General features: G+C 50.5%; 2 protein-coding genes across 2 annotated transcripts; both read left to right on the top strand.

The window, feature by feature from the left end:
• Positions 1 to 837: 837 nt before the first annotated feature.
• CTAM01_02722 (phosphatidylinositol-specific phospholipase C) lies at positions 838 to 1,893 on the top strand (the record flags this gene model as incomplete). The annotated part of the gene is made up of 1 exon (XM_060518760.1): positions 838 to 1,893. The coding sequence occupies one exon, from the start codon at positions 838 to 840 to the stop codon at positions 1,891 to 1,893; it is 1,056 nt and encodes a 351-aa protein (XP_060386563.1).
• A 4,953-nt stretch (positions 1,894 to 6,846) lies between these two features.
• Positions 6,847 to 10,725, top strand: CTAM01_02721 (uncharacterized protein; the record flags this gene model as incomplete). Its single annotated transcript, XM_060518759.1, has 15 exons — positions 6,847 to 7,666; positions 7,715 to 7,767; positions 7,822 to 8,282; positions 8,341 to 8,396; positions 8,452 to 8,633; positions 8,709 to 8,917; positions 8,977 to 9,003; positions 9,087 to 9,217; positions 9,368 to 9,465; positions 9,531 to 9,609; positions 9,666 to 9,724; positions 9,774 to 9,783; positions 10,102 to 10,222; positions 10,273 to 10,364; positions 10,424 to 10,725. Coding segments are annotated over 15 exons (2,700 nt in total), but the record flags the coding sequence as incomplete, so codon positions are not given.
• Between the last annotated feature and the right edge of the window lie 270 nt (positions 10,726 to 10,995).

Here is a 10,995-nt window from a genome sequence, read left to right as displayed (position 1 = left end):
CCCTCAATGTCAGGATAACCCCTATAATCTCAGGGGCAACCCGCAAAAAAGATGGTGGAGCGCTTTGAGCCGCCCGCGTCCCGCCCGGAGGCAAAGGCAATTCCGGAACAACTTTGGTGCGGTCTTCGATTCATTCTCACGCGGCGCACGTGGGCCCTCCAAAGGTGAGCCACGCCGCGGACGTCCAACGGGGAGGAAACCAGTGACGTGACGCTCGGCTAAGCTCTGAGGCTCACTCTCACTCTCACTCTCATTCTCACTTTTCACTCTCGAGTCTCCCTCAACAGTAAAAGCATCTGAACCTCACATGTCCGCGCCCCGTCCCCCTCCCTAAACCTTCTCTTCTTCTGACTCCTTTCTTGGAGAGAGTATGTGGGAGAAGTAACGTGTGGGAGACTCGGTTTTTGCTGTTTGTACATCGTTTCTTCTTCTTCTTGTGTACCTAATTGGACGTCATTTCAAAGAACCGAGTCTCGGGCATATCCCCCTTTTCTTCAACGGTTCCAACAAGACTTTGCTGCCGAGCATTGCGGTGGGGACCCTCTCCGTGCCGGAGTCCTGCAGAGCACCGCACCGCGAGCGAGCCAAACAAGGTGTCAGGAGCTCCGTCATCCGCGTCTCACCCGAGAGAGGAGCCTCATCCGTGCATCGCGGACCTCTCGGATCACACCCCCCCGTCCGCGTCTCTGCATCTCAGTACAACCTCACTCATCCCGCTCACTCGCTCACTCACTTCAAACGAGTGTGTGTATCACTCACTCACCCACTTACGCGTGCCCTGTATCACACACTCTCACACACCCCCGCGGTTTATAGACCGCGGTGTAGCCTCACAAGATGCGTTTCCACTGCATGCCCCTCCTCTACGTCCTCTCCTTCTTCCTCCTCGTCTCAGCCCTCTTCTCCGTCCTCCTCTCACTAGCTCCCTGCTTCGTCAAGTCCAAGAACCACTGCTACCGCGGCTATGAATCCCATTACTCTTTCGACGTCGACAAGGCCGATCACGCCGAATGGATGAAGGCCATCCCGGACGAGGCCAACCTCACCTCCCTCTCCATCCCGGGCACCCACGACACCCTCACCTACGACCTCACCAACCAGGTCTTCCAATGCCAGAACCACAACCTCTCAGCCCAGCTGCACGCCGGCATGCGCTACCTCGACATCCGGGGCCGCCTCGTCAACGACTCCATAGAGATCTACCACGCCTCCATGTACACGGGCCACTCCTATACGGAAGTCCTCCTCACCCTCTTCGACTTCCTCGACGACCACCCCAGCGAGACCATCGTCATGCGCCTCAAGGAGGAGGGCAGGCCCCTCGGCACAAACAGCATGACCTTTGAGGACGCCTTCAACTACTACCTGCACAACTCCACCGCCACCTCCCCCGGCGCCAAATCCCACTTCCGCAAGCACAACCCGCGCAAGCCCTACCCGACCCTCGGCGCCCTCCGCGGCAAGATCTTCTTGCTGCAAAACTTCCCCTCAAAGGGCCCCGAGAGCCCTTACGGCGTCATCTGGGAGTCGGCCGACATGGTCCTGGAGGACCTCTGGATCATCCCCAGCGTCGAGCACCTCTACATGAAGTGGGAGGCCGTCGAGAACACCCTCCGCCGCGCCGCCACCGCGAAGCCGCACGCCAACCGCGTCCTCTACCTCGCGCACCTGAGCGCCAGCGTCGGCGTGCTGCCCATCGAGGCCGCGGCGGGGAACCTGAACCGGACGGTGGCCGGCATCAACGACCGCACCGGCGACTGGCTCGCTGCGACGGCGGACCGGGGGGACAGCGGGATGACGGGTATCGTGATTATCGACTTCCCCGGCAAGGAGCTGGTGGATCTGGTACTGGCGCGGAATAGACCGCTGACGGACCGGAGTGCCGAGTTGTGAGAGGTCCGAACGTAGAGCTAGAAGTGTGACCTCACCCCCGGGGCGGAAGTTTGTCGTATATCAAGCGTAATACCATTGTTCTTTGATACTTCACCGTTGCTTGTCTCTTACCCTCTTCATGATTAGCGCGGTCTTCGAACGTTACATCCATCTGCTCTACACGATTCATGCGTTTCCAGCATACACGCCCCTTCCACGTTGCGAAAACTAAGGTAGACCATGTTCCCACGTAGGCAAGACAGAATCACAATGCCCGAACCGAAAGCTTCATAAAAGACTGCCTCGTTTTCGTTCTCGCCTCCCAGGGCAAGCTACCAGACCGCCAGCTTTTCGAGACGTTGGTAACAGCGAAGCGGAGTGGAAACAGCGGGATTTGGACGTCAGAGGCTCGAATCCTCAAAAGAACACTATGGATGCTGGTAAGGGGTTGGTTCAGCGGTCGGTTCATACTTGTCTAGACGATGAGCCACGGCAACGGTTGAACCAAACGATAACTTGCTTGACGGGCCTCGCTCCACTTTTCCCCTTGCTCCTTTTCCTTCTCGCTCGCCGACCCGCCCGAGATGAGGATCTTCGCCGGGGAAAACGACTAGCGTCGGAATCCGGGTGATCCGCGCAGCCCGAAACGGCGCCGGCCTTGATGTGGAGTTGTTTGACGAAGACCTATTACGCATTCTACTTTTTCGGTGGTGTATTTTTTTTTCTGCCCGGCCGGCCGGCAACGCAAGATCCATCTGTTCCTTTCGGTGTCTTTACCCTTTGGGTTAATCAGTTTGGCTGATTGAGTGGATAATATCTCATCGCGAATCAAGGATCGGATAGGGACCATAGGGGGTTCGTGAGGGTACTAATGACCCCTTAGACCTATTTGCCATCTATCTGTATGATTCGGGCCTTTTGGAAGGCAAACAGGACACACGCGCGTTTAGAGATCCTCTCGGTTGAGAATGTTCTTTATTCGGGCCAAGCTACAGAGAGCGGTTACACTCTCTTCTTTGTTCGTTGTCGACGCCGGCTGTGTCGACTGCTCATCATCATCAACGACATGGCCGACGCGTCTGCGGAGAACCCTCCAGTCGGATATGCGTCAATTTCTCCCGCCATCTCGATCTCGATCTGTTAAACGCAAGCGACTACTACGTGATGTTTCCTTGACGCCGTCCCACCTCGGCTAATCCATTTCTCATCAGGTGTTTCCCTAAACCCCCACAATTGGTAGCCGTTTTTTCGACGCCAACTACGCAAGTGGCGGTTTCAGCTTGTGTGCGTTCCCGAGCTGCCAAACCAGCTTGAGGGCCTTTTGGGATCTCCCATTTGTTGGCGTTGCTGGGGCTCAGAGAAACGGAACATGGTAATTTGTGGTCGAGGTTGTGTTGTTCGATGGTGATTGGTTTCATTCATTTCTTGGTCGTGATTTTTCACCAAGCCCTCTGTGGCTCTACTTCGTGGGACTAGAGATCGTCAGGAACGTGGATATCGCCGCACCATCCTCAGTGCTTAAAGAACCCCTACGGTAGCCACGCACACGGAGCTGAGGGACGATCTTCATGGACAGCTCCGTACACCGTTTTTCTTAGCCCCGGGGATGGAAAACTTTGAATGGCCTGGAACCCAATATGAAAACCGGATCGATCGAGGAACTTGTGGCTTTAGAGCGGAGTTTTGATTGATGTCGTTTGTCGTTGATGGAACCTATTCTTCGGCTCTAAGCTCAACCCCATCATGCTCAGCTACATCGCTCTCCGTCGGCCAAGATCGAAGCTTGGGAGAACCGAGTCCGATTGCCGAGTTTTTGGCGCGAGCAAAGCTGTTGACGCAGGACACTCCCCGCCTCTTCCCCTTCTCTTAGCGTCAGGCCCGAGAAGGGAGCTTTGTTCTTGCCTAGTTTGTTAGGCAGAGTACTTTCAGAAGATCACTGGAGAGGAGCGAATCTCCGGATGGCACCACGGACGGGGTATGAGGGCGCTTGCGATCACATGGGCTTGGGGGTGAGAATGCACATCTAGAGTCGACATCGGGTCGGTTGCGTAGTAGCGGGTTGGATCTGTTGCTCTGTACCTGAAAGCTCAGTCATAGAGGTGATACTACGTAGGTTGTATGCTGGATAGAGGATGGTGTCTATGTTGAGAGATAAACCTACTGGGGGCTTTGTGTTTTGGTGATCTTTTGTTCTTAATCAATTGATAGGATATGTACGGACGGCGCTGTCTGGCCGATCGATCTGGTTTTTGAAATGTGAGTAGAAAACTTGAAGACGACCGAGTGTCTGTTGCTCATAGCAGGACCGTGGGTTGATGCGTCTTGTTGCCGAAGTGAAGTATGCGATTCAAACAAAACTCAGGTGTCCCAGAATGTACTATTTCGAGTCTCTACTTGTAAGGCAGCCTTGACTAATGAGATCCTCATGCCTCTACGTAAAAATGTGAGTTGATCCACTATCCAACGAGATAGGTGTAGTTAGTCACCTTACTTGAAGTGATAGTCTCCCCAAAAGGAATTGCTAACGATACAATCATGTCTGGTGTAAGCATTTGGACCACTTTTTGGTATATCTAATGGAAGCGACGGTTTGATAATCTCTTTCTGACTCCGAGACGATGCAATTCAAGCTTTATAAGTGATGTTTAGTCTTGTAGGTGGACTCAACCTAGATTTACTGATTGTGAGGAATGATGCAGGAACGTTGGAGCATATGTTCTCTTAGTCAAAGCGGTATCTCCATCTGAATTGCGTAGAACCTGTCAGTGATCACACTTTCTCCAGGGAAACATAAGTAGACTTAACAAGTTGATAGTAGGCTAGATTTGCCAAGCACATAGTCATGCCGAGACAGTCGTCAGAGTTGGAGTTCTGCCAAAGAGCTCATGGCTGACAGCACCAAGTTTGCTGGTCCATTTATATGTTTACACTAGGTTGAGATCATCCAGATCGATAGACAAAAATGCAGTGAAACGTTCACATCAGCAGTCAGACATAATACTTGAATCATGTGGTGTTCAATGTTCTCAACTCCCGAAGCGCCGACTTCCTTGCTAAGGACTATGGAGTAGTGAGTCAATCATCAAGACATTCGGCTGCAAAGTGTCTGTAGCCAACAGACCACGATTTGCATGAATATTTTTAAGGAATTGAATGAGTTCGTTGGCAAGTGTGATATAGGAGAGCGTCTCTGCGTCAAGTACTTCTAACATTACCTGCTAACCATACCCGTAATTCAGGATGGATCTGCTCACTGCGAAACTTGATGAGAGTCCAATGAGCAAGTTTAGAGTCTCGGGTGTTGAGACTAGAGTAACCGGTTCTGGCGGCATCTGGTCTTCCTTAAAGAAAATCCCAGAGCTACGAAAGAAAATTATACACGTTTTTGGAGGCCATGAACTCGGAAGAAAGAAAACCATGTTGCCAACGCTTACTTTCGTGTCACTGAGCACTTGCATTTCATGAAACCAGCTAGCTATTGAGGGCGCCTTCAAAAGATCAAAGAGGTTGAAGCTCAATTAAAAGGCACAGCACATCCTCTGAACAGTGATTCGAACTCCTTGACACAAAATCCAGGCGTTTCAGGTTTCGCTGGTTGACAGCTTGATGTTCACTAACTTTCGAAAGGCAAAACAAGTTGGGTCGTTTAAAAACCCTCAGAGTCACAATGCTACGCCAAATCGGAAGGCAAATATATTGTACTTGTTGAATTTGGAAGATAGACGCCATATGTTGAGTTTATGGACACCGACTGCTGATGAATCTTTGACATAGGTCATTAGCGGAGCCGGAGATGAGGCTTCAAAGCCAGGCGACCGCCTGTTCTCAAAAGTTGAAAGGATTTTCTCAGAAAAGGTATTCCTACATGATTCTACTTTTCCATATGTTTTTTTTCAACGTTTACTTTTACGGGTCGATTTTCACTAGCAGTTATAAACCATGGATTCGACACAGTGAGCAGGGAACATGGGAAAGTCACGCGTCCTAGAGACATTATCAATCACTGAGACATTTTTTATTTCAAATCTTGGAGACGGGGAGCTGATGAGTTCGAAAGAGAACATATACACAATGGCACTGGCCTTAGTTATGGCTATTTCTCCTTCCATAATGCCGAGCTGGGGTTTCTTCATCATAAAAATATAAGCCAAACAACGAACCTAAGACTTTTTCGTTCATGGACTTACAAGGTTGTACTTGCAACCTGATGGCCTTGTGTACACGGGCAAGTTTCAGAAACTTTAATGTTGTTAAGCACTGATGACCCTCTGGCCGCGTATCAGAACAAAAGCTGACAGCCCTGACGATTGCAAGTCTAATTCGGCTTTCTCGACTCGTTCATGTGACAATGAGCCCGAATCCAACCCAAGAATCAGAATTCTGCAAGTGACTGACTCAGTGGCATACATACCATGGTCCAAAGAATCTGTTGGCGCTTATTTCGCCCGCTTAACCCATCTGTGTTGGTTGGGTCGACGACCCAGGGTGTGCAGCTGAAACCAACAGGACAGGTCTGCGCCGCCCTCGCCCGCATGATCCCCCCACCGCGAGGGCGCTTTTGCTTTACCAGAATAGATATCTCCAACGGAAACAGTCTCTGTAATAGGATACAAAACCGCAATGAGGCTATGTCTTTCGGGCTAGCGTGAATGGGACGGCTTGGGAGGAATGGAGCACCAACTTATTTGAAGAGGCGGGCAGCACGCTCACCTGGCTAAAGCGCCCGACTTCGCAGCTTTTCGTGGTTCTTTCCTTTCACCGCCGAGTTCTAAAGGATGTCAAGAGTTGTGAGTTCTTCTCCTCGAAACCCCAATATCAATCCTTTCCGTCAAGAAGCCCACTCAGTTAACGTTGGAATACTACCATCAGCGATCCTCGGCCACGGCCGGTCCCCCAAGGACCACGGCTTCTGAACCCCCGCCTTGGGCCGCATTGTTTCCCCAGGAACAAGTACTCTCAGGTTCTCCGCCAGTTTCATTTCCAAACAGGCACCAGTCAGCAGCAGCATCGACGACGTCTCGAGGATCGTCTGCACCAATTTTCACTCCTGAGTCGAGTCGCTCACCATCTATCGTCAGAAGTGACACCTTGTTTCCGGAACCAATATTGCCGAGACGAGTGTCTCCAGATGAGCCTATTCCATCAGTTGAGACTGAGGCATGGACAGAGTCTCCAATATCTGGAGCGTCGATCCCTCGTACACCGACTACTCGCCCAGGGGCTGCTCGAGCATCAACCTCCCCGCTGACATCAGCTCCGCACTCTCCACTCTCCTATAGGGCTGCTGATAGTCTTCCTGGGGAACGATATCCAGCTCGGGACTCCCCAGAAATTGGAAGCATCACTGATCGTCTGGATCGGCTGATTATCGAACGCCTTGATCGCACACCAGTAGATATGGGGTTGTCTGATATAAGAGCCGCACTGTCAAATCTGTTCGACGATGCTAGGCGACGGACTCCTCAACCAAGCAATCCTACGCCTGCCTTTAGGCAAAACTCCTTGAGCCCGCGCCCTCCTCGTCGATCGCGGGGACGTTCTGAAGCAGCCCTGGTGTATCATGATGTCAAGGACGAGGAGCTGCCCGAGAGTCGTTTCTACGACCCAGCTGTCCAAAATGCCATCAAGGACGCCAAGGCATTGATAACTCAATTGGCAGGTGTTCTCGAAGACAGCCCTCTTCACATCAACCCCGATTCAACAATCAGACGACTTTATGGCCAAGCGCTGGATCTGTCCCAATTTGAAGGACCTTCGACGCGGACTGTTGGGTTTGTTGGAGATTCCGGCGTTGGTGAGCGTCTAGTACTATGATCGAAGGGACCTTATCTTACGAGCACAGGTAAAAGTAGCGTCTTGAACTCCCTTCTGGATCAAAAGAACCTCGCTAGAACAGTAGGTTATGGAAGACCTTGCGTAGCATCGCAGCCGTCGGTTAACGTTTGCTAGAGCAATAGCGGGGCCGCATGCACCTGCGTTGTTACCGAGTATCACCATAAGGACGGGGATGCTTTCACTATTGACGTGGAATTATTCAGTCAGGATGATCTCATGGATCAGATAAAGGAATTACTTCAATCGTATCGAATGTTTCACCTGAACGCGGGAGAATTGAGGAGAAATGATGAGGCGGCAACAGTTGTCGATATTGAAGAGCAAGCAAACGTCGCTCGGGACACTTTCCGGTCCATGTTCCGCGGTCAGCTGGCGAGCGAAGACTTCCTTATCAATGAGGAGGAAGCCACTGTCCTAAGAACCTTTCGTTCCTGGCTGCGGAGAGTGGACCTACCGCTTGAAGGAAGACATGAGAAGCCTTCGCGGGATAGTTGCGCTGCTTTCCTGATGTATCTGACATCCGAATCGGTAGATACACGAACGCCAGCTGTTTGGCCTTTCGTCCGTAAGATCAAGTAAGTCTTGCCTCACTTCAGAGGTCGTATAGTGAAGTCTTTTAACAGAAAGAACCAGGGTATTTTTGCCCTCACATATTCTGAGTAAGGGTCTAATCCTCGTCGACCTTCCTGGTAAGGTGCAGCATTCTTTGTTACGGCCCAAATATTCCTAATATATGACTCTCAGGACTGCGTGACTCCAACTCGGCACGGAGACTTATCACCGAAAGATATCTGGTCGAATGTGATGAGATTTTTGCCATATGCAACATTGGGCGGGCGACTACAGATGTCGGTGTGGAAAGTGTCTTTGAACTTGCGCAACAGGCAGGGTTGACCAAAGTTGGGATCGTCTGCACAAAGTCTGATGTGAGCACGTTTTAGAATCTCCAGTTTCCCACCTTTTTATAATGTTTCTGCGGTTTGCTGACCACTGAGCCACAGGACATTCGAGTTGAAGAAGCCATGAAAGATTGGCGAGGCCGACACGCAGATCGTATCCAGCAACTGAGCAATGCAGTTTCAACCACTCAGGCAGATATTGAGAATATCAATCTTAGCCTAGCGGAAATTGACGAGTTGGAGATGACGGAACTGACAGACGAGGAACAAAGAGAATCGATTCGACTCCACAACAAACATAGGCGAACTAAGTAAGACCCATCTGTACAGAGGCTTTTGCATCTATGATTAACTCGCATTGCCTTAACAGTGCAGTCTTGAAGGAGAATTTATTCGAGTAAGTTACGTGACCTTCAACCTTGTCAAATGAGGACAGAAACCTAGCCTCAATGCAAGCTGACATGCCGACCTTCGCAATAGACTAAAAGAGTATCTGATAAAGACCCGCAACACCATTATCACCAGGCAACTTCGAACGGCTTACGAAGACAAGATTTCAGGCGGAAATCTGGAGGTGTTTTGCGTTAGCAACATCCTATACTGGGATGAACGTCACAAGCCGAGAGACGTGGCCCTCCCATCACTGCAGCTCAGCGGTATCCTTGCTCTATGAAAGCACTGCCTCGGCATTATTGCGGACAGTCAATTGAGTATTGCCAAGAGATACATCGATAACGATATTCCCGCTATACTTGGAGAAGCTGCATTGTGGGTTGAGTCTGGTGCAGGAAGCGCCGGTGCTGAACAAAAGCTCCATATTCGCGACACGCTGAATGTGATCGAGTCTCGGTTGAAGAGGGTCAGAGAATCCGCAAGACAACTCCTCTTTGCCTTTGGAAGTTTTGACTGATAGTCGGTAATCAGGAGTTGACAAGAAGGAATTCAGATATCAGCCTCGTTGGGACGTCGATCAAAGATGAGTTCAGAATGCAAGTCTATGACAGTATGTGGTCTACCAGCTCCTCAGACGATCAATCTGCCTGACTCTGAACGTGCAAGATCGACGCAACAATACTTGGAGGACTGCAGCGGCGAATGCCGCCTTGGAATGGGATCCAGTACGTCGCTCGAGTTCTTTCCGCATGTGCCTAGCTAACGAGATTTCAGTGGGCGCATGGTAAGTCGAAATTTCGTAAGTGATGCATAGTTACTTTTTACTTAAAAGTCTGTGAAGGGACCTATTCAGCGTTCTGTCGCAATTTCGGGAACCATCGTACCGACAAAGCCGGGTGGCATGATTGGAATCAGGAGATGATATGCATCATGGCTGGGGATGTGACACCTCAATGGGACTCGGTGTGCGCATTTTGCAGGGCCAGACTAGAGCAGAGCGGTCGTCTAATCCAAAGTCAGATAGACTGGGCACTGGAATTTCTTGGTGAGGAGCCGTCAATCACATACTGGGATCACTCCGCTAATGATGGTCAAATGGTAGAAAATGAGCTTGAGCTTTTTCCTGGAGTCACCGATCTCCTCCAGGAAACTCTGATATGCCACAAGAATATCATGGAGTCCCAAGTAGAGGATCTCACGGATAAAACCGGCGCTGACTTGAAGTAAGCAGCTCAATCTTCCGAGAAAGGCCTCAAACTCACCCTCGAGATAGCTCGCTACGTATAGACGCACTTACCGGCATTCGAACATCCATACTTGGCAAAGCGATGGAGGCGCCTTATAGGAGGTGTAACGCGGAATATGGTGAGTTGTTATCATAAAGCCCAGATCTTAGAGTACGTTGTTAATCGCACTGAGTGTAGGAGGAGGGAGCGATAGGAGACGTAAAAACATTATCCGCAGTGCTGTTGGTCGCGTGGATCTGTTTGAGAACCACATGACGGAGTTCAAGAGCAGAGTGAGGCTGTTAGCAGATAATGTCCAGACCGAGCAACAAGCCATCGTCCGTACTGGGTTGGCCGCGATTACATCGGTTCTTGATCTGATCAGGAATGACAATGTTGCGACAGAAAGCGAGGAGAACCCCGAGTTGAGACGCCGCCTGGAACAGGAAGTCGTTACGATCAAGGAACGGATGAGACGGATCATAGATATCATGGAGTGATGGGTTTGCCGTGCATGAAGAGAAGTACTTTTGATTATTATTTCGGTTCATCTGTCAAGGTCCGTGACGAAACATCGGGAAGTTACTTAAATTCAAAAAAAAGCCCGATGATGTGTATATTCCGATCGTTCAACATGAAAACGCCTCCGGACATAACACAACATCTCAAAGCAGCCACAATTATATTTTGAGACTTAGCGTCAGGGAATTGGATGATCCGGTCACACGTCAACGCCAGAGTCGAGAGCTATAGAGTTTAGATCGGATGAA

This window comes from Colletotrichum tamarilloi (assembly GCF_030869305.1).
Source record: "Colletotrichum tamarilloi strain Tom-12 chromosome Unknown Scaffold_6.1, whole genome shotgun sequence".
Classification (NCBI taxonomy): domain Eukaryota; kingdom Fungi; phylum Ascomycota; class Sordariomycetes; order Glomerellales; family Glomerellaceae; genus Colletotrichum; species Colletotrichum tamarilloi.
Note: the sequence above shows the minus strand (reverse complement) of the source record. Positions and strands in the feature narration are given on the sequence as shown.